General features: G+C 42.1%; 1 protein-coding gene across 2 annotated transcripts in view; it reads right to left on the reverse strand.

Moving 5' to 3' along the window:
• The window catches only part of ANTXR2 (ANTXR cell adhesion molecule 2), a 437,579-nt gene that overhangs the window by 150,474 nt on the left and 263,018 nt on the right, over positions 1 to 24,087 (reverse strand). The window contains exon 12 of one of the 2 annotated variants that reach the window (XM_030190556.1): positions 4,740 to 6,070. The exons of the other annotated variant lie outside the window; for it this stretch is intronic. Within the exon in view, the coding sequence (XP_030046416.1) occupies positions 5,300 to 6,070 (771 nt within the window). The 3' untranslated portion in view covers positions 4,740 to 5,299. Of the gene's footprint in view, positions 1 to 4,739; positions 6,071 to 24,087 lie in introns of those variants that run through there. 2 annotated transcript variants of the gene reach the window in all.

Genomic DNA, 24,087 nt, shown 5'->3' on the forward strand with positions numbered 1-24,087 from the left:
TATCCGTACTGAACTACGATGGTATTTTGTGGAATATAAGTTTTGTGTAATGTAATGTAGGGCCCTGTTTACAAAGGCGGGTTGGTATTTTTAGTGCACGCTAAAAATTAGCATGTGCTGACTGTGTAGATGCCCATAATATTCTTATGGGTGTCTGTCTACATGGTTAAAAATGCTAGCAGACTCCAAGAACCACATACATGTAGTGCAGGACTGCACATATTAATAAGTACACACCCTCTTATTGGTACATGTATTTATATGCACTTACGTGGCCACATAACTTTACAAAATTCCTTTTCAACATGTAAAACATGCTTTACACCTGAAAACTTTTCTCTCACTCATTAGGAGTGTGTCACACCCATTTGAAGGCTTTCTCAAACTCATTCTATGGAAGTCCAATCTCACCCTCAGGCTCTTGGTGCCTCTTCTCTCACTCTTAAGAGTCTTTGACCCTGATCGAAGCATTCATGAGAGCTGACCCTAAGAGACGGAAAACCAGGGATCCGACAAAAGGAAGAAATCTGAGCATACTTTTTAGTGTCCTTTCACCTTCCCTTTACCACTCCTTTTCCCTGCCTCTATGAGTTGGACACCAGAAACATAGCATGGTTGAAAAGTGAGGTGATGCAGGTTATTAGAGCTAAAAGAACATCCTTCAGAAAATGGAAGAAGGACCTGACTGAAGATAATAGAAAACAGCATAAGGAACGGCAAGTCAAATGCAAAGCGTTAATAAGGAAGGCAAAGAGAGACTTTGAAAAGAAGATTGCATTGGAGCCAAAAACAAATAATATAAACTTTTTTATGTATATTATATTTATATTTATGAGAGAACATTATATACCGCCACTTCTGGACAAAGGTCACAGAGGTTCACAAATAAAAACAGATCACGAGTAAAATGGAAAGGAACGCCGAAAAATAAACAGAAAAGAATCATTTGCCCAGCGAAACATACACAGTAGGCAAACTAAGGCAAGCACTCAACCCTGACGTGTCTGGGGAGGGGGGGGGGGGGGGGTAAAACCAAAAGCTAAAGTTTCAAAAATGGGTTTTCAAAAGTCTTAAAATGAGGAAAGGAAAGTTTAGATCTAATACTAGGGGGATTATTCCAAAGCTTAGGAGTAGAAAAAAATGCAGAATGCCTTGTTGATTCATGGGAAGCCTGTTTGGGAGAGGGAAGGAAGAGGCGGAGAGCACTGAATTTATGGGGGGTTAGCTATCCCCTGGGACCCCTCTAGTGTGTTGGCTAGTTGCCCACACACCAGAGAGATCCATTCCAGAAGGCTATCCCTCATCATCTCCTTGTAGGCTATTCCTAATCATCTAACTCCATGTCTGTGTAGGGAAATGTAGGTGCTCCCTATTACCCATTTCTATCCAAGATAGTTACACCTGTAAATGGTATGTAAGAAAGAGAGGAGATAGGTTTCAAAGATATAAGGTTTTATTCTTACCAAAGCAACAGAAGGCAATCTGGTACATAGACAGGATCAGAGGTCCGACAGACAGGACCTCTGCATGGCATGTCTTGGAGTTCTCCAACCCTACCCAAAATTGCTCAGTCTTTTATACTTTTTTGCTTGCATTCAACTCAACGGGTTTCCATAGACTTCAATGTTAAAGTTGTTTACTTCAAACTTGCCTGACCACAAGATGCTTCACAGGATAGAACCCCCCTCCCTTTGGACAGATGGCCCAACACTGTTTCTGACCACAACTTCTCCCAAATCTACCTGTTCTGCTTCTCATCCCTGAACTTCCACATTTAGTGATCTTGGATGCTTTCCAATTTCTTTGCTTTTGAGTTAGAAATATTTCTCAACCCATCAACTGTCAAACTGTAGCTGTGACAGTCTAAAAACCTCTTTTAATTTTGATACAGAGATAAGCGCAGCCATTTTACAACTAAGAGATTCCATTTTGATTTCAGATTCCTTGGCCATTCTTTTTCTACTCAAGCCTCAGGCTAGGCTTTTAGACCAGGCGTTTGCTCTTCCAGCAGGCCTGACTGTACTATAATTCTACATTCCCCTCTTATCGCTCCTTTTACAGGGGGCAACACCAGAAGGATACATACTGGGGGGGGGGGGGGGGGGATTATCCTTAGGAATCTCTAGTATAACGGTATGGTGCAGAACAAGAAATTTCAGAAAATGCGGACACAATACAGTAAAGAGGTCCCTTCTACTTTATCCCACCCTGGGGCAATTTCTTTACACACGATCGTTCCCCTCTAGAAGCTTATTTACATCAGTGGTGAGGCATGGGAAAGGAACCATCTATGATCCCTCAAAAATCAATCAACCCATTGATGTGCAAGCATAATCACATATCTACAAATAAGATAGGATTCATATATCCTTACAATATATTGCTAAATTCATTAAGCTGATTATACAGATATATATATTCTACAGATTATATATTGATTACATAGTGATTACATTTCATCATTTCATCATTAGTTAGCATTTCTTTCGATGTATTATCCCTTGATAATGGTTAGCAATCCCATGTGTATCACACTACTAAATAGTTGCAGGTCCTTCTATGGCATCTATTGCGTCTGCATAGCGGTTTGACCTAAGCATGGGGAGATAATCTAATGTATTCTCTCCAGTGGTCTTGGGAAGGAGATTTTCATACAAGACATATTGTCTTGCAGGCTCTTTCTTGCTTATAGCAGTTTCAATTAAGCGTTCTACTAATTCTGTAGCACATGGGATTATGCAACATCCTACCAACATGAAGATTGCAACCACTACTATGATGGTGGTTGCTACTGAGATGATAAATGTCTTCCATTTAGCAAAAGCTTTATCCATCCTACCCAGTCCAAGATGTATCAACCCCAGAGTTAGCGGCCAGTTCCTCAGAAAGTGAGGTGAGGCCTTCCAAAGCTTTGGTGATTGACCCATCAGGTGCAGAGTTGTTGGGGATGAAGGTACAACATTGGGTGCCTATCTTACGGCACACTCCGCCATCCGCTGCTAACATTTGGTCAAGAACCATCTGGTTCTCAAACGTCATCCTGCTAGTGGCATCTATTTGCGTTGCTATTCCCTGAATGGCATCTCTGGTGTAATTTACAAATCTCTGCTGGTTGTAATATATGTAATTAATCCAGTCTACGTTCTTATTAATGGTTGCCCACCAAAAGAACACAGATTCAAATCCTGCAGCAATCTGATTCCTAGCCTTAAACTCATCAGGAACCCCTCTTGGAACACCAATTGCATCAACATATACTCGATCATCAAAAGATCCGGGCACAGCATGTCTCCTTAATCTTGAGGGAGAGCTGGTGTGAGGGGGAAGCAGGGAGGCTATTACTATTGGGATTACCAATTTAACTAAGGCACATCTGCCTGTCCAACTTCTGTGTAGAGTATGGTGGAGAGTGTTGGTTCCACAATACCACCATATATCTGCTCGGGCCTGAGCAAAATCTGTAACATTTAGATCGCTTAGGGTACCTTTACCTATTGTGGTGTTGCAATTAGTCAAGTTACCCCAAAAGCGTGGATTCTTAACCGCATGTCTGTCCAAACAAGTGTAAAACACTGTGGCAGGATCTGGAATCTTAAATGCAGGGAGTACCCTCAAACGTGGAGGTAAATACGGGTGGTGATCAGCCAGATGTTGACATGACTGATTGATATTTTCCCTGATTTGGAGTAATTCCAACATACACCAAAAACCATCTGGGTCATTGAAGAGATCCAGAGGGAAAGGAACTACTGTAGGTTCCACTCTCGCATGAGCACAGAAGTAACAGTTGGAAATATTCAAACTTGCCGTGGTATAATGGACCCATTCGAGCCACAAGTTTGAATCTCCAAATCCTGTTTCAAGTGCAACTAAATCCTTGGCACTGGTAATCTGTATGACCTGGTAAGGAATCCTGACTTCTGGGGCCTTAGTCGGCAGCAGGGTGTTGCTCTGCTCTGTTTTGGGAGGAGCAACTATCAGAAAGGTAGCAATAGGATCCCTTCCTGTGGCATCTATCCCGAGTGAATAAGCTCTGTACTCCCCTGAAGGTAATGGCCACTTGGTTACATTTGGTCATTTGACAGTTAGGATTTTCTCGTGGCTTCGTGATCGAGATACTACTTTTAAGAGTGGGAATCGCTTGATCTGAATAAGGAGTCCATGAACCTGTGTACCACCATACCTGTGACCAGCTACCACATGTAGAAAATGGACACATGTAAATATTAAATGAAGAATAATATCTCTGGTAAGCTAGCTCACCACATCTGGTACGTTAGAATACTCAGGAGGGGTAGGTAGGGACTGAGGTAAGGTAGAATTTTCAGAATATAGGCTAGTAGTAGCTGAGCCACTGTCAGTATAGGGAGGGTCAGTAGGAAATACAATACGATTGTCAGTGGGAGGTGGAGAATTGATCGTGGAATTTTCAACTGGCAATGAGGAATTACTAGCTGGAAATTCAATCTCGGTATGGTTTCTTGCTGACAAGGAGGGATTGTTGGTCAAGATGGTAATGGGCCCTGTAAAATTATGGGAAGGTGTAGTTTCTGGTGTACTCTACTACTACTACTACTACTACTTAACATTTCTAGAGCGCTACTAGGGTTATGCAGCGCTGTACAAATTAACAATTAAGGACGGTCCCTGCTCGGAAGAGCTTACAATCTAAAGGACGAAATGTCAAGTTGGGGTAGATAAGTTTTCTGAGAAGAGGTGTAGTGATTAGGAGCCGAAGGCGACATTGAAGAGGTGGGCTTTGAGCATTGATTTGAAGATGGGTAGGGAGGGGGCACGGCGTATGGGTGTGGAATGTATACCAGACCTCGTGGGCGTTTCAATGGTTTGGGTAACCATGAAGTTGCTTATGGTAATAACATTTTCAACTGATAAGGTAAAATTATCAGCGGAAAATGTACTGACAGTGTGATCACCAACCGTGGGGGTTTCTGGCTTAGTTGGGGCAATACCAAACACTGCAGTTAAAATCAATGCTATACCCAAACATAAAACAGCAAAGCACACAAGTCCAATGATACTCAGCCAAGCAGTCAGGAAACAGAAGATAATAGAGTATTCTTGTACAAAGGAATACTCCTGGGTGGCAGAACTTTCTGTGTCTGTATCCTCGTCAGACCACTAGGTTGGGGTTTCAGACAGGTCAACTTGACACAGTTCAGCTTGACCGGGGTCAGGTTCTTTAATACTTGCAAGGGCTGAAAGGTTATCAACAGTAGGTTCTCATTGGAGGACAGCAGGTTGAGGAACCATACTAATGACCTCTTGCAAAGGGATGTCCTCAGTGGATGGTTTTTGTTGCATTTAAGTGGTCTGCTGGGGAAAAGAAGAGGTGCAAAATGCCAAGTAGATCGGAGACTGCAATGTGAAGATTTTGAAAGGCAAAATAATTGGGAGATTCTGGGTCAACCAATGATTCGATTACACGCCGTATATCTTCAATACGGGCGCGTAACTCAGTAGGTGGAAGTGGAAACTGGTTAGGCAAAGGTAGCAGCTCTGGAACTGCAGTTGCTGCTTGTGGTTGGAGTGGTGGTGGCGATGATGGACTCTGAGTAAATGGAAGCTCTGAAGAATCTGGAAGAGCCTGGAAGGCTGGATTTTGTGGTGGTGACGATGGTCTTGGAGCAAAGGGTTGAAGGTCTGGAAGGTCTAGGTCTGGTAGGTCTAAGAGGGCAGGATTTTCACGATGACCTGAGATTGGTGTTGGTGGTCTCGGTGGTCGGGACTCAGTGGAGGCGGAAGCTGTCGGTGGGAGGGTGACCGGTCCAGTGGTTGCTCCAATGGTTGCTGGGCTGGCAACATCAAGGAGGCCTGATTCAGTGGCAGGATAAACTCGTATATCTTTCAAATGGACCCAGGACGTATGGTCCCGAAGCTTTGCAGCGGTGGCAGAAAGGGCTTCAACCTTGAAGGGTCCCACGTAAATGGGGTCACACCAACTCTTGTGAGTATAATATTTGCGATGCACCAGGTCTCCCACTTTGAGAGACTTGGTATGATTGGCTGGGGGCCTAGTATCATTACTATCCCCTCTTCTATCCGAGATAGCCTGTGAAATCGAGGATAGAGAAGTAATTATAGTTTGTAAAACATCCCAATAATTGGAGGTAACTGATGGTCTGGATTGCCTGGAACCAATCGCATATTGCGACCAGTGCACAATTGAAAGGGAGTAAGCTTTAATGAGGCAGATGGCGCAGCTCATAATGATAAAAGGGCCAATGGAAGGGCATCGAGCCAATTTGTAATGCCATTTGCCATAAGCTGTCTCAATTTAGCAATCCATTGTACCATTCAACTAAACTATTACTAATAGGTTTGTACACACAAACAGTTCTGTGTGTAATACCTAGAGCTGGAAGAAAAGATTTCAGCAAATCATTAACAAAATGAGTGCCATTATCAGTAGTAATTTTACATGGAATACCAAACCTAGGAATAATCTCATTACAGAGGGATTGTGCCATAACTTGGGCAGTTTCTCTAGAGCAGGGAAAAGCTTCTACCCACTTAGAAAAAGCGTCCACGCAGACAAGCAGGTACTGTTTGCCTCTTACAGGTATCTGCATATCAGTGAAGTCAACATGCCAATGCTGGCCAGGTCCTTGCACAATGGGCAAGTGGCCAGGTGGAATAGCGGGTCCCCGCTTAAGAGTGTAAAGAAAACATTTGTAACAATTGTGAACAACTGTATGACACATTGATAGTAATTGCGGTGCCCAGAGTTTTGGAGAAAGATCATATAGCGTCTTAGCATTCAAATGTAAAGGATAGTGAAGAGCATGCAGTAGAAGGGATAAAACATATTGTGAGACACATAATTGTCCATTGGGATGTGTCCGTGCCGTTGGGATTAATAAAACATCCAGATTGTTTCCATTGATTAAGTTCTGCTTGTGTGAGAGAAGACAATAGAGAGGAAGAAAAATCTGAAATGGACGGGTCAGAATCAGGAAGGGAAAAAAGGGGAGGGGTTATATCTGTGGGTGTAGTCGGGGGGAAGGTGGTTCAGAAAGGGGCGGAGGAACAGGTAAGGGAGGGGTTATAGAAGGGGAGGGATCAGGAGGTGTGTTCAGGGGCGGGTCGGAGGGTGAGGAAAGGGTGTGGAAGGGGCGTGTCCAGGGGAAGGGTAAGCGAGGTGTCAGTGGGTGGGGTGGGAGGCTGGGCAAGGAGGGAGGCAGGGGAGGTGACTAATGGAAGTGATGTCGGAGTATCAGTGGTAAGGGTGAGGGAGTGGTCACGTACAGACGTCACTTTCCAGGCCAATTCATCGGCCACGTTATTCCCGTTTATAGTGAAAGAAAAAAGTTTCCTGATGAGCCCGTATCCAGGAAATACTCGTACGGAGGCATTTTTGATGGTGCTCCTCAAGCACCTCAAAAAGGGCCATCCACAAAGGTAAGTGACTTAATGGTTGACCAGTGGAGGAAATCATACCCCTCTGGTTCCATTTTCGGACATGAAAATGTAGGGAGGAGAAAACATAATCAGAGTCGGTGACTATGCTCAAATCGGAGTGCTGTGCCTTAAATAACAAGACATACAGAACAGCAGCAAGTTCTGCGGTTTGGGCAGTGAACGTCTCAGGGAGTCTGAATTGTACCGGATCAAGTATATCCTCTTCTGGCGTATATCGGAGGGCCGCGAATCCAGCGGCGCCATCCTGATATGAGCTGTCCGTGAACCAGACTTCGCCAGACTGTAAGATTTCATAGTGTATTTTAAGAGGATCAGGCAGGGGGAGGTGAGCGGTGCAGTCATGGGGAAAAATAGCGGTGTCTGTTGTTTGGGTAATTGCCAGCATGGGGTCTAGTCGCTGAAGGTCAGTCAGGGTTAAAGGACGTATAGAGTGCACAACACTAAACAGAAGCACTTGATATTTCTGCAATCGGCAAACAGTCATATGGGAAATCTGCCTATCCAACGAGTATTTAACATCATGAGAGGTGTGCAAAATCACCGGAAGGTGGGGTATATAGCTATAAAGTTTAGTGACGGCTGTAGCCGCTGCAACTAGTCCCTTCTCACAGCTAGCAAACGCTTTTTCAACAGGAGTAAAAGTACCCAAAAGGTAGCCACACGCTATGCTCTCGTCCTCCTGAGTAATTAAACAAGACCATGTGTGCTCAGAGTGCAAAATCCATAGGTGCACATCCTGGGACGCATCTATGGTCACCAAAGGGGAGGAGAGCATGACGTCCTTAACCAGGGACATAAGATCTTCAGTTTCCTGGTTATCAAAATGTAAGGGTTCATGTTTAACCTTTTGTTTTCCCTGTAATTTAGCATAAAATGGTTTAGTTCTGGCCAAGACGACAAAAGTTCAACATCCCTAACACTGTGCGTAAATCTGAGACAGTGGTGGGCATGCATAAGGATGAGACGTGTTACAAGGTATCTGGACCCAGGCCTCTTACATGAGGGCCAACTTGGCCACTCTTAATTTCTTTCAATTGACTTTGTAGCCTTTTGTAGCGAGAAATGCTAAGAAATCACAAGTGACCTGGACACAAGTGTCAAAGTCAGAACAGGTGATTAGCATGTCATCTACATATTGAGCAATAAATGTCTGAGCTGGTAGAACATATCTATCCTGCTTGAATTCACATATGTGCTCTGCAAGGGTTTGGGAAAAGATGGTGGGGCTATCAGTGAAGCCCTGGGGGAGGCGCGTCCATTGATAGGTGGTATTATTAAACTGGAAAGTCATAAGCAGACGGCTCTCAGGGTCAAGTTTGATAGAAAAGAAAGCATTGGATAAATCAATGGTGGAATGATACTTTTGTAGGGTAATGCTGTTTAGCAGCGTGGTTGGGTTTTCCACATTAGGGAATATCGGCATCATTATATCATTTAACCTGCGAAGATCCTGCACTGTTCTCCAACTTCCGGGCTCTTTCTTTTTGACCGGAAACAATGGGGTATTATATGGGGAGTGGCATTTCTCTATAATGCCTTGCTGCAACAGCGAATTAATTTGTTCCTGTGCAGCGGCAATGACTTCTTGCTTCAATGGATATTGGCCAATTTTTGGGCCCTTACATTTGGGCATGAGCTGAATGTGGTAGGAGCGGTCAGTTACCTCACCATAGGGTGAGTCAGGGGTAGCCCAAAGGAAACCCGGTAGGTCGTCCAGGACATCATTAATTTGCTTATCAACAAGAGAGGTGACTGCCATTATAAGAGAATTACTTTCATCTGGACTAGACAAGTCAAAGTGACAGCACCCATGGAATGAAGAGGACGAGTAGGGGTGTAGGAAATAATAGAGGATGAAAGACAGAGCAGAGTGCCAGAGTGGAGAATTTTGTGGGTAATGCAAATAATTTTGAACAAAGCATGAACCTTTACTGGTAACCAATGCAAAGAGGCTAGGAGGGGTGAAGTGGAATCTGAACAATGGGTTTTGCAAAGAAAATGAACAGCAGCATTTTGCAGAGTTTGGAGACAGCATAATTGAAGAGCAGAGACACCAGGATAAACCACATTACAATAATCAAGGTGAGAAATTACAAAGGCATGAACCAGAGTGTGAAGCTGAGCAAAATCCAGAAACTCAGAGATAGAGTGAAGGCGGCATAAAGAAAGTAACCCACACAGAAGAACCAAAGAACCCTGGGAACTAAAGAAGAGAGCAGAATCTAGAACACCAAGGTAACAGTCAACTGGGTGAATTGGAGACTGAAGGAGAAAGGGACTAGAGAGGGCTTAGAAAGGTGACCAGTAATCCAACAAGTAATAGTTTTTGAGGCATTCAGGACAAGACAGAGATCAGACAACCAACAGGAGATAGAGAAAGACAAAGTTGTTGACTGAGGCTGGGGCATAAGGGAGATGTTGGAAAAATCAAGAGGATATCATCAGCATAGATAACAAAATGAATATTGTGAATGAGGGTGGCTAAGAGACTAAGAAAAATATTGAATAGGAGAGTGAAAAGGATAGAGCCCTGTGAGACTCCACAGGAGGGAGGGAAGTTCACTGAAGAAGAGGATATAAATACTGAAAAGGAATGCCTGGAGAGAAAAGAAGTGAACCAGGAAAGAACAGTACTTGAAAGACCAATAGCTGCAAGTCTAGCAAGAAGAAGGGAATGGTCAACTAGATCAAAAGCAGAAGAAAGATCAACAGAGACAAGAAGTGAAATAGAACCCGAGTCCAAGAAGTAATGAAGATCACTAAGAAGAACTGTGATTGTGATTTCAGTACTGTGAGAAGACCGGAAACTTGACTGACAAGGGTGCAGAATAGAGAGATCTTTGATACAGGTAGTTAGTTGGTTAAAAACTTGTTCAGTGATTTTAGAGAGGATGCACAAATTCAAGACTAGTTGATAGTTCTCTGGAAGCTAAGAATCAAGGGAAGGCTTCTTGAGGAGGAGAATAACTATAGTTTTCTTCCAAGAGGAAGGAACCTGACCGAGAGAGAGTGACACCATCCAAAGCAATGAGAGATTTTAAGCCAGCAAGACGGAATAGGATCAAGGGAGAAGAATAGTTAGCTGGGTCAGGGAAGGGATAGTAAAAGAATCCCAAATAGCAGACTGAGTGGAAGACGAAAACAGACAAGGAGGAGGAGAAGAAGAAATAGACGAAGGGACAGAAGCAGGAAGAGGGGGGGAAGAGAATTCTGGAGGGAAGCCATTTTGGGAAGCTAGCATTTGCTCTCGCTTCTCAGGACAAGGGGAGGCTAAGACAGACTGGGGATGGGAGGACAACTGGGAAACTACCTTGAAAAGCTTCCGTGTGGGGCACCTGGAGCAGGAAATAAGACAAGAGACAAAAGAACCCTGCGCTTTATGAAGTTGTGATAGAACCTGCTGATAGAATAGAAATGCAAAAAAAGAGAAGAGGAACAACCCTTGTGCCAAAGGCACCCTGCTCTACAAACCTGCTGACGAAGAAGTCCGTGGTGAAACCAAGGGTGCTTACAGCCTGAAGCAAATCCCGAAGGTGACAGAATGGAGACACAAGCAAACTGAACAGTTAACACTGAGTAAGCAAGCAGCCAGTAAAAGAATCAGCTGGACCACTGGATGACCAAGGGGGTAAAAGGGGCATTCAGTGAGAACAAGGCCATAGTGGAGAAACTAAATGAATTTTTTCCTTCGGCCTTTACTGAGGAAGATGAGGGGGAGATATCTGTGGCAGAAATGGTATTTAATGGTAATGAGTCAAAAGAAATGAAACAAATCTCTGTAAACCTGGAAGATGCATCTCAGAGTACTGATAGAACTAAATAAAAATTAACTTGCAGAGCTATTATTAGTAAATTCTCTTTAAAAACCAGTATTTTATTTATTTATTTATTTTATTGCATTTGTATCACACATTTTCCCACCTTTTTGCGGGCTCAGTGTGGCTTACAATAAGTTGTGAGTGATAGAAATACAATTTGTTACTACTCGGTTATGGATTACATTATGAGGAGTTATGCGAGACAAACTCAGAGTATCATTAAGGAATATAACAATGGAAAAGAGCAGTGAAACATTGGGGGAAACAACAGGAAACTAAAAGGGGCAGTACATAACAACAAGAAAGCATATGATATACATTTTCTGTGAGTAGAAGTATGAGTGTGGTGAGATTACAGGGGATGAGAATTCAGAGTGGCTGTATTGAAGCATTATTGAACCGTGGGTGTGGGCTTTATGTGTTTTGGTTCTTTCCGTAAGTATTCTCAAAAAGATGGGTCTTCAATAGTTTGCGGAAGGTGGCTTGCTCGTAGGTCGTTTTCAGGTTGCGCGGCAGTGAATTCCAGAATTGCTTGCTCATGTAAGAAAAGGTTGACGCGTGCAGCGCCTTGTATTTCAAGCCTTTGCAATTAGGGAAGTGGAGGTTGAGGAAAGTTCGGGATGATCTTTTAGCATTTCTGGGTGGTAGATCTATTAGATCAGACATGTAGGCTGGGGCTTCACCGTGAATGATTTTGTGGACTAATGTGCATGCTTTAAAAGTAATGCGTTCCTTAAGTGGGAGCCAGTGTAGCTTCTCTCATAAGGGTTTTGCACTTTCATATTTTGGTTTTCCGAAGATGAGTCTGGCTGCTGTGTTCTGGGCTGTTTGGAGTTTCCTCAGTATTTGCTCTTTGCAACCTGCGTATAGTAAGTTGCAGTAATCCAGATGGCTGAGTACGAGGGATTGCACTAGGCTGCGAAAGACGGATCTTGGGAAGAATGGTCTTATTCTTTTCAATTTCCACATGCAGTAGAACATCTTTTTGGTTGTGTTGTTTGCATGAGTTTTGAGTGTTATGTGGCGGTCGATAGTGACTCCAAGGATTTTTAACATTTCTGAGATTGGAAGGTTTAGTTTTGGTGTGTTTATAGCGGTGAATTCATTCGTGTTGTACTAGGAAGTGAGTATCAGGCATTGAGTTTTTTCTGCATTTAGTTTCAAGCGAAATGCATCTGCCCAGGTGTTCATGATGTGTAGACTTTGGTTAATTTCATTGAGGATCTCTTTAATGTCTTCTTTGAAAGGGATGTATATTGTTACATCATCGGCGTATATATATGGGTTGAGGTTATGATTTGATAGTATTTTGCCAAGGGGATCATCATTAGGTTGAAGATGGTTGGTGAGAGGGGTACTCCACATCCATGCAGCAGACGTGGTTGAATTTGATGTGACTTGATATGACCGCTGGGTTAGGAATCCCTTGAACCAGTTTAGGACATTTCCTCCGATGCCAAAATATTCAAGTATGTGTAATAGGATTTCGTGGTTAACCATGTCGAAGGCACTTGACATGTCAAATTGTAGGAGGAGTATATTGTTGCCGGTTGCAATCATTTGTTTAAACTTAGTCATAAGGGTAATTAATACTGTTTCTGTGCTGTGGTTCGACCGGAATCCTGATTGGGCATCATGCAGTATTGAGTGTTTGTTTAAATAGTTTGTGAGTGTTTAGTTACCATTCCTTCGGTTATTTGGTTATTAGTGGTATGGATGCTACTGGTCTGTAATTGGTTATTTCGCTTGCGCTTTTCTTTGTATCTTTGGGTATTGGGGTGAGTAAAATTTTTCCTTTTTCTTTTGGGAAAAGTCCGTTTTGTAGCATGAAGTTAACGTGGTTCGTTAGGTCTATTATGAATTGTTGAGGAGCTGATTTCATGAGGTTGTTTGGGCATGTGTCTAATTTGCAGTGGGATTTGGCAAATCTTTTAAGTGTTCCAGAGATGAGGTTTTCTGATAGTAGTTCGAATTCGGTCCAAGTTCTGTCTGCTGGGTATGTTCCGTCTTCTGGGTCTAGACAGTCTAGAAGTGTGGCGTAGTCAATAGGGCTGGCGGGTATTTTAGTTCGTAGTTGTATAATTTTCTCCTTGAAGTATTTTGCAAGGTTGTCAACATCTGGTATGTCTTTGTTGTTGTTTGTAACTGGTGTGGTGTCTAAGGAAGAAGAGTTTATGTGTGTCTTTGTAGTTTGGTCCTATTATTGTTTTGTAATGTAATCTTTTGGTCTATTTTATGGTATATTTGTATTTCCTTCGAAGTTGCTTCCAGGCATTTAGTGTTTGTTCGTCTTTCTTTTTGTTCCAAGCGCGTTCTAGTTTCCTGACTTGTGTTTTAAGCTTTTTCAGCTCTTCGGTGAACCATGGGTTTGGTTTTTTCCTGTGTGATATTCTGGTTTGGATTGGGGTGATTTTGTCTAGTGTTCTTGTACATAACTCGTCCCATTCTTGGAGGAATTGGATGGTATCAGCATTTGTTGACCATTCGTTCTGGTAGATCTGTTGCCAGAATGTTGTGGGGTCTATTTTTCCTCTCGTGGTGTATGTTGTTCGCTCATGTTTATTGATTGTGTTTATGTGTGTTTTTTGCCAGTAGAGAGAGACATTTGCTTTATGGTGGTCTGACCATAATGTAGGTGTCCATCTTGTGTCAGTGAGTATGATAGTTGAGTTCGGGTCAAATTTGTGTGTTATGATGTCTAATGTATGTCCTTTTTTGTGTGTTGGCTGCTTGTTGGGTGCGTGCAGGTCCCAGAGTTTTAAGAATTCTTTGCATTCTCGTGTGCCTGTTGAGGTGTCGTCTTCAAGGTGTAGGTTGATGTCTCCTATTATGAGGATGTTTGAGGCAGATACACATGTATTCGATATGAAGTCCATGAGTTGTGTTTGGGAGTCTTGCCATTTTCCTGGTGGTCTGTAGAATAGAATTGCGTTGAGGCGTCCTATTAGGTTTGGATGATTAATTCTTGTCAAGGCAATTTCAAGTTGTGGTGAGGTAGATTCACCCGTGGTTGTGATGGTGAATTCGGATTTGTAAATTATGGCTATTCCACCCCCTCTTTTTCCATTTCTTGTCCAGTGGGTGATTTTGTAATCTGGTGGGCAAATTTCTAAGATGGCGGGGTCAGTAGGGCTGTGGAACCAGGTTTCTGTGATAAAAAGAAGGTCTAAATTATCTGTAGTGATCCAGTCTAGTAAATCTACTGAGTTACTGCTGATCTTGCATTAATGTATCCTAGTTGGATTGAGCGGTGTGGTTCTGTGGGGAGGTTCGATGTGTTTATTTTTATTAGTTGTCTGTTTCTGTTGTCTGTTTTAGTTGTCTGGCTCTGGAAGATTGAAGGGTGACCAATGTAATGTCAATTTTTAAAAATTAGGTAAGGAAAATTTTCCCTCAACAATGGGAAATATTGTGCCAATGCCTATCATACAAAATCCTAAAGGTAGTCTGTTAGAAGTAAGCAACTATACACCTGTAGCTTCTACTCCATTAATTATAAAATTATTGGAAGGTTTAGTTACTGAGCAACTTGAGTCATACCTAGATAGGCACATCTTGCATTTTTCTCAATCAGGATTTAGGAAAAACTTCAATATTGAAACTATGGTGGGATCATTGGTTGCTTACAGAAAATCTGTTAAGTTTGGATCAATGCACAGTAATTATTCAATTTGATCTCTCTAATGCATTTGACTTAGTTGATCATGATCTTATGCTCATTATATTAAGTGAATTGGCCATTTTAATCAGGGAGCAGTTTTACATTGGTTCGAGGGCTTTCTGACTAGTTGATCCTATAGGGTGAAAATGAAGGGATTCCTATCAGAGCCCTTTGTGGAGTACATCAGGGCTCACCATTATCCCCAACTTTGTTCAATCTTTTAATGCAATTCTGAGGACTAGCCCTACAATGAATACAAGCTAAATTCCTTTATTTATGCAGAAGACATCATCATGGTTTTGTTCCCTATTTTGAAGGATTGTTCTACCACCTTATTAGGTACTAAGAATTATTTAATGGTTCCTTAGATTTCCTAGAATCTAAATGTTTAGTTAAGTTACAAAATATTAATTATATTTTCTATGACCTTATGCAGCTTAAATTGTTTCTTGATGCTAAAATTTCTTTCCAGCAATAATGATTGCTAGTACCTTGATGGACAATAAGGTTTCTGTGTGAGGTGATAGTGTTTTGTGCTTTTAGGCTAATTTGCCTGTTAGGGTTTTGCTTTTTCCTTAGTTATGTTCTCTTGAGATTGCTAATCCTCCCCTCCCCCTCTTCCTTTCGGGAGGCTATAGAAGAGATAGTATTTTTTCCCTGGTGGTTTTTCTTTTCTCTTCTTTTCTTCTTGGGCTATCTCAATTTCTATCAAGTTGGATGTTTATTTATTTATTGCTTGTAATTTAAAATTGAAATTTCAATAAATATAAAATTTAAAAAGAAAAGAATTGTTTAATGGTAATTGAAAACTGGATTGCATCTCATCTTCTCAAATTGAATAAGAATAAAACAAAATTCCTATGGTTGGGCACCTCAAGTAACCCATGGGGAATCCAACATTTTACTATTGGTTATGATCAGTTTTCATCTACAATTTTGGGAATTACAGTGAACAGCTCTCTTTCTACAAAAATACAAATCAACCAAATCATAAAAAAATTCTTTTTATTTATTAAAAAAGCTCAGAACACTCAGGACATTTTTTTGATACAACCACTTTTAGGCTTTTAGTGCAAACATCAGTACTTTTGAGAATTGACTTTTGTAATCTTGCTATTATAGGCTGTACTAAAATATCTTTCAGACAGCTTCAGATAGTTCAAAATACAGCAATTTGATTGATATATTCTCTTTGTAAATATGATTCCATAACTCCTTTTTTTCTCAAGTTATATTGGCTGCCTGTCAAAGCTAGACTATATTTTAAATTGGGTATGGTGATTTTTATGGAGAGGCTCCACTATATATGAATGTGTTGTCGAATTCTTTCTCAAGTCAAATCCTTACAATTTACATGATCTTCCATTATTAAGATATCCAATGACTGAAGGGATTACATTAGTGAAAATAGTACAATTTTCAAAGCCATAACAAGCTGCAAATCTATGAAATTCATAATCATTGTCTATTAGATCTATTAGTGATTATTTACATTGTAGGAAATTCCAAAAATGTTTATATTGCAGTACTAGCTTCTATTTAGTTTTTAAGATATAATTTGAGAAATTTGTATTGTAAGTCCTGATTGTTATGGTTCAGTTTTTTTAATACTTGTTATCCGCATTGAACTATAATGGTATTTTGCGGAATATAAGTTTTGTGTAATGTAATATAGGGTCCTGTTTACAAAGGCGAGCTGGCGTTTTTAGTGCAAACTAAAAATTAGCACGCACTAACTGTGTAGATGCCATATTAGAAGTCAAGGCCCAGGAAAAGGATTTAGTTATTGTTGTTGATGATACATTAAAACCTTCTGCTCAGTGTGCAGTGGCGGCTAAGAAAGCAAATAGAATGTTAGGAATTATTAAGAAAGGAATTGAGAATGAAACTGAGAATGTTATATAGTGCCTTTGTATTGCTCCATGGTGCAACTGCACCTCACATATCATTTGCAATTTTGGTCCCCTCATCTCAAAAAAGATATAGCAGAATTAGAAAAGGTTCAGAGATGGGCAACAAAAATGATAAAGGGGATGGGACTTCCCTATGAGGACGGGCTAAAAGGCTAGGGCTCTTCAGCTTGGAGAAGAGATGGCTGAGGAGAGATGATAGAGGTGTACAAAATACTGAGTGAAGTGGAATGGGTAGATATGAACCATATGTTTACTCTTTCCAAAAATACAAGGACTATGGGACATGCAATGAAGCTACTAAGTAGTACATTTTAAACCAATCAAAGAAAATATTTCTTCACTCAATGTATAATTAAACTCTGGAATTCAATGCCAGAGAATGTGGTAAAAGCAGTTAGCTTAGCAGGATTTAAAAAAGGTTTGGACAAGTTTCTACAAGAAAAGTCCATAAGCCTTTATTAAGATAGAATTGGGAAAATCCACTGCCTATTTCTAGGATAAGCAGCATAAAGTCTGATTTACTGTTCTGGGATCTCGCCAGGTACTTGTGACCTGGATAGGCCACAGCTGGAAACAGGATACTGGGTTTCATGGACCTTCGATCTGACCCAGGATGGCAATGCTTATGTTCAAATGGTGAAGAACACTTTATTGATAAACTGCCTGATGGAATCACGTTTCTGATTACACCTGCATCAGGGGCTTAGTGACTAAGCTGCGGTTTTAGAAGCATTGCATCTTTTTATTTAATTTCATTCAGCAATCATCTTGAAGGACAAGGAATACTGTATTATACACACTGTTATTGCAGTGAGAGCATGCCCCGATGCATGAATATGCCGAAATGTGGCCACATCAGGCATTTCATTAATAGTGTTCTTCACCGTACTGCTACATGTTTCTGGTGTCCAACTCCTAGTGTTGTTCTACTACTACTACTATTTAACATTTCTAGAGTGCTACAAAGTGTACGCAGCGCTGTACAAACACAGAAGAAAGACAGTCCCTGCTCAAAGAGCTTACAATCTAATAGACAAAAAGTAAAGCATTTAATATTTAAGCAGTCAAGCACAAGAGAACAGTCACAGAAGGACTGAAGATGTTGAAGGGTGGTCAGTGTGATTAGGTGTAACTCTGGTTGGAGTAGTGGGAAAAGGTGATAGAAGAATAGAAATGGGTGAGGTAAAAGTAATGAGTGGGTTGATAGGGAGGTTATATAAGACATGTCACTCTAGGGGTGGGTGGGTAGAGGGGTAGGGTGGGCGGGACTAAGTCTAAAGCAGGAGAAGGTATTCTCTGCAGCCTATCTGTGAGATGGAAAATGTTCCTTCGTTTGTTGGATCCTGGCCTCTCCTTTGTCTTTGTATGCCTTTATAAGTACATGTGTTGTGAAACATATGCACATAATTTTAGCCACTTAGTTGAGAGCAATTTCCAGTCCAGAGAATTTACCCATATTGCTTCCACTTAATTTATTTATTGAGATTTATTAATTGCCTTTATGAAGAGATTCACCCAAGGCAATGTCCTTTATGGAAGCCAGAGCAGAGGTAAACTTGTTGTCTTGGAAGGTGTGCCTGTTGGCATGAAAATGTCTCTTGCAGTCCTGGATTTCAAATATCCCACCAGCATATTGGCGCTGGCGTAATCAGGTGCATTTGTTGTTAACATGGGAGGCGAGGGAGGCGAGGGGATCTTCTAAATGTAAAACCTGATTTTTGAAGCTCTGGAGCCCATACCTGTCCTTTTTGTCCCCTAGGGGCAGAAGTCTTGTTCTCAATGTGGTATGATTGCACTATCTCCTTGGCTTGATTTCTTTTCAAGCATTGATCTTGTGTAACTGAATACTTATTTAGAGGGGGTATTTGGGAGGGCAGAGGGAAGGGAAGTACTTTAGTGTAATTTCTGAAAGGCCCTGAAAGGAAATGGCCCTGAGTACCTGAAAAATAAAATGATCCTCCACACACCGCCAAGGACACTAAGGTCCTCTCCAAGGACTTTCACTAACCACACCCTCTCCAAAAGACATTACACGATATGATACCCGCAAGCGAGCCTTCTCTGGAGTAGCCCCCACACTCTGGAATGCACTGCCTGAAAGGCTGTGCTTAACACAAAACTGTCTCTACTTCAAGAAGAAGGTGAAAGCTTGGCACTTGAACCAAGCCTTTAACAGAAGAAGTAACTAACTTACTAGTCTCACTCACACACACAAGGAGTGACTCGGGCTGCACATACTGCAGCAGGACATGTTTATCCACTCCTACCCTAGCTGAGATAATATTTAACCATCTCTCTGACCTCATGTGCAACTTTCTTTAAATCAATCACTTTACTTTCTAATTCTTCCTACTTTCTTACCTACTTATATGTTACTTCTTTGCTTTACCCTTCACTATCAGTTATAATGTTCTATTACATATTGTGTTGACATTGTAAGTAGTATACCATGCCATACTTTGTATTGTTTTTGAATATTTTTACTGCTGTAATTGCCTATTGCTCATGTTTGATCCATTCTTACTGTACACCGCCTTGAGTGAATTCCTTCAAAAAGGCGGTAAATAAATGCTAATAAATAAATTTCTCTTCTGGTGGCTCTGGAAGGTCATAAGAACCCAGGCATTGCGGACTCACTGAGGGGAGAGCTTGATTTCCCTGGTCTGGGAAGGGTGTGAAAGCACGGGTAAAGGAGGTGAATAATTGAATTTGAAAGTCTATGCTATGTACGGGACGTGGTTTGAGGGTGGGGGAGTTGGGTTTGGGGAATGTTGAACAATTCTGATTTATGATACTGTTTTGTATTGTTTGTATATGATTCTCTTTCATCATAATAAAAAAAGATTTAACATAAAGCGGAGTACACACTCACACTGAATATTCACAGTTTGCATCTGCGCCAAAATTGGATAACTTGTAGGCGTTCCAGGGGCAGAGTTAGCACTTATGTGGTTAAGTGCCAGTATTCAACCCTTAATCACATAAGATAACTGCTTTAAATCAGGTCATAAATCGTAGTCCTATCTTTAATTAGTTCAGCATATTCAGTCAAGGGCTGCACTTAGCTGCATAAGTTTTTAGTGGCCAACCTAAAACTGGATATTCAATTCCGGTGCTCAGACACAGCCTGACATTGAATACACAGGAACACACAGATACAAAAATACTCTACACATACGTACACATATTCACAGGCACACACAGAAACACACACACACACATGCAGACATGCCAACTCACACACGCAATCAAGCCCCTTCTCCAGCTCACACCTGGAGAAGGGGTCCACGATCTCATGCATTGGCTTCCTCCCTACTCCTCAGCAGTCTTCCACATGAGTCTGGCGTTGTCTCACCTCTCTTTCCTCTCCCCGTTCCCTCTGGAGAGTCCGGCATATCCCCTTCCCTTTCCACTCTCCTCCCCCCTCCCTCCGCCATGTAGGCCCTACAAATTTGCCTGTCAGCCAGCACTCTTACATCAGGCTCTCTCTGGCCAGCCCTGGGTCCTTCCCTCTGTCACGACTTCTTGATGCTGCATAGGCAGGATGCGGCAGAAGGGAAGAAGCCTCAGAGTGGTCGGAGAGAGCTTGATATAAGAAGAGCCACCGAACCTGCAAATTTGTAAGCCTGATGGAAGGGGGGTGACAGGTAGAGAGAAGGAAAGGTGCCAGACATACAAAAGGAAGGGGGTAGAAATGCTGCACAAATGGAAGGGGTGGGAACATGGGGGAAGATGCTGCACTTGAATGGAAGAAGTGGGAAAGCTGCTTTGGATGGAAGGGAAGAGAGAGGGGGAAATGTGCACATGGATGAAAAGGTAGGGAGTAGGGGAAATATGCATGAAGGGAAGGGAGGTGGAAATGCTGCTCTTAGAAAGGAGAAAGGGGAGATGCGGAAATGCTGCACGTGGATGGAAGAAAAGGGAGAGAGAGTTGAAGGAGGAGAATTGTGGGGGGGGGGGGGGGGGAGAAGAGAAGAAGAGATACCAAGATAGTAGAGGGAGAGAGGAGAGAAGGGATGACAAGGTGTTGTGGTGGGGGGGGGGGGGGAGAAGAAGAGACACCAGGATCTGCGGGGAAAGAGGGAATAAAGAGAAGTGCTGGACCTGCAAAGTAGAGACAGAACAGGAGCGAAGAAAGAGAGAGGAGCACTTGCTGGTCCCCTGGAAGGGAGCAGGTACAGGGAGAAAAGAGAGAGGGAGAGAGATACTGGCTTTGGAGGGAGAAGATAGGAGGAAAGGAAGAGAGATGGAGAGATGGCGACAATTGGGTGGTACAAAAGGGCACAGAAGAGTTATGTTGGATAGGGCAAGAATAGGGACACAGAGATGGGAGATGAGCAAGATGGTGGGAAGACAGGAGCAAGGACACAAGGGTGATGCTGAGTAGGATAGGTAGGGATGCAGAGAGAAGATGGATGGTGGACACAGAGAAAAGAAGAGCCAAATGGACAAGGAGACTCTAGCAAGACAGTTAAGAAAAAATAGAGGAAAGCAGTAACCAGAGACTGCGACTAACACCATTAGAAAAGTAATGACCAGACAATAAAGGGAAAGGGAATGGGACTAGATATACCACCTTTCCGTGGTTTTTGCAACTACATTCAAAGTGGTTTACATAGTATATACAGGTACTTATTTGTATCTGGGGCAACGGAGGGTTAAGTGACTTGCCCAGAGTCACAAGGAGCTGAGGTGGGAATTGCACCCAGTTCCCCAGGATCAAAATTGCTGCGCTAACTACTAGGCTACTCCTCCATGTGTAAAATATGCCAGTTTTTGGAAGTGCTTCTGCCAGATCTGGTTTTAGACATGGCTGGGGCCTGTGAGAAAAACCTCACTCATTAGCCTTCAATCTCCAGCATAGTGGTGATAAATCTCCAGCTTTGGAATGGGCCGCCCTTCGCATCTCTGCAGATGCAAACATCAACAGACACAAGTTCAAACATGCCCCAACATACAGGCAGAGAGGCCGCAAACGTAGACATATACATACATACACAGGGTTGCAAATAAATCTATAAGGCATGCTTTCTTTCCTACCTTATACTCCTCCCCCAGCGCTGCTGCCATACCTCTATTTCTGTTAGGCTGGATTTGACATGCTACATTTCAATTTCTTTAAATGCTACTGTGAAAACTTGTTAATGAACTAAATAGCTTTCTTAATGGTTGTTACATATGGTGATATTCAGGGGTCCTTTTACTAAGGTGTGCCAAAAAGTGGCCTGCACTGATGTAGACGCGTGTATTGGACACGTTCAGGTCCATTTTTCAGCACACCTGCAAAAAAAGCCTTCTTTTTTTTTGGCCGAAAATGGACATGCGGCAAAATAAAAATTGGTGTGTGTCCATTATGGGCCTGAGACCTTACTGCAACCCATTCACTTAGCAGTAAGGTATCACGTGTTAACCGGGCGGTAATCGTCAGCACGCGTACAATGCTGATTACCGTCCAGTTAGCGCTACGTGCCAGAAAATAAAATATATTTTCTGGCGCACGTAGTGGACATGCGTAAAAAATAAAATTGCCGCCCGGGCCATGCAGTAGCCAGGTGGTAGTTCCAAATTGGCGTGCATAGGCACATATGCGGCTTAGTAAAAAGGCCCCCTAGTGGCTGAAGTGGGTACTTTGCTATTGGTTGCTATGTCTACTGCCAACTAGTAATGGAGAAGAATGCTTGGAACAGGTTAAACTTGTTAAGCTCACAAACGGATTGAAAGTAATCCTATCTTTTCCCACTTGTTTAATTTCTCTCATTTTCTTAGGCTATGTTTATCTTCCCCATATATTATTTCCTATCCCCACATCTTTCTTTCCCTTTGTGTTTTCTCCAGCCCCCAAAAGTGTCTCCCTTATACCCCACACATTCTTTGTCTCTTCACAGCCCTTAGTTTCTCCCACACTTATAAAACATTACCTCTTCCTCTAGATGGTCTCAAATTCTTCCTCCGCATTAACTCTGCCCCTCCCATGCAAAGACTTTCTCCCTTCCAAAACAGCCTCTCTTCTCCCACATGTCATATCACCACCACTACCTTCTGCTGTCTCGGGGTACTACTCCATCTGTTGCTCCAGAGAAAAGGTCAGCCAAGTCTGATTTCCAAGCTCTTATCTTTTGGTAGGAAGAAGAGGCTATCTTGATATACAGTGCAGAGAAGATCACTCTTTGTACCAGAGGTTGGAAATGGCATACGAAATAGGCAAACCCATAATGACTCGTAGAGAAATTACAAGCAGGGTCCTCAGACAATTGTCAGGAAGCCCCAGTGTTGGACTTGGACACTTATCCCTTGCGGGTATGGAAAGATGGTACAAATTTGTCAATAAATACAACTGCTTCTGCTTTAGCCGTATCAGCCATCAGCTGCTGGGGCATTGGCAGAGTGATCCAGCAGTGGCCCAGCATCACTGTTCAGCTGCTACTATGGAAACTCATTCTGACTTCCTTCACTGCTATTATGATGCAGGCGCCTCAGAGAAAGGATGAGCTACTGACTTTCCTGCTACTGCTTTCTTCAAAGATAGTCTATTTCCCCTGTGTTGCACAATTAAGCAAAACACTTTACACAAGAGAAAGCATCCTGTTTCCTCATGCCAATGCACTAAGCCCACGCTTCTGTGTAATATCTTACAAGCCCAAGTATTTACTAAAGCTTAGCTCGAGTTATCTGCAGCAGGGCCCATTTTATTCCTATGGGCCCTGCTGCAGATAGCTCGTGCTAAGCTTTAGTAAAAAGACCCCCCCCCCCCCCCTATATGTTTCATTGGCAATACACCGGCTCCTAACACAAACAGAAACTGGGGCTCAGATCCTGCACCTATAGAACAGGAAATATTTCAAAACAACCAGTTGTTTCTTAATTAAAAGAAAAAAACAGGTGTTTAAACGCAAATCAGAAAATTTGATTTCTCAAGAAAAGGTCGAAGGGATATGTTTAGGTCCGGAGAGGAAAAGTGCACACAAAAACTGCATTTTTTTCACATTTGCATGTATTTTTCAGCAACATTCTACCTGCAGAAAAAGCAGATGCAAGTGACAACAAGCATCTGTACCAAGTTTTTAAAACAAAAATATGAGTGTGTTTTGACTTTTAAATACCTGAAGCTCTGTTTACTAAGGCACACTAGCGTTTTTAGTAAGTGCTAAAAATTAGTGTGCGCTAATACTAGAGACACCCATATATTCCTATAGGTGTCTCTAGTTAGTGTGCGCTGATTTTTAGCTTGAGCTAAAAACGCTAGTGCACCTATAGT

The sequence above is a fragment of the Microcaecilia unicolor genome, chromosome 2 (assembly GCF_901765095.1).
Source record: "Microcaecilia unicolor chromosome 2, aMicUni1.1, whole genome shotgun sequence".
NCBI lineage: Eukaryota > Metazoa > Chordata > Amphibia > Gymnophiona > Siphonopidae > Microcaecilia > Microcaecilia unicolor.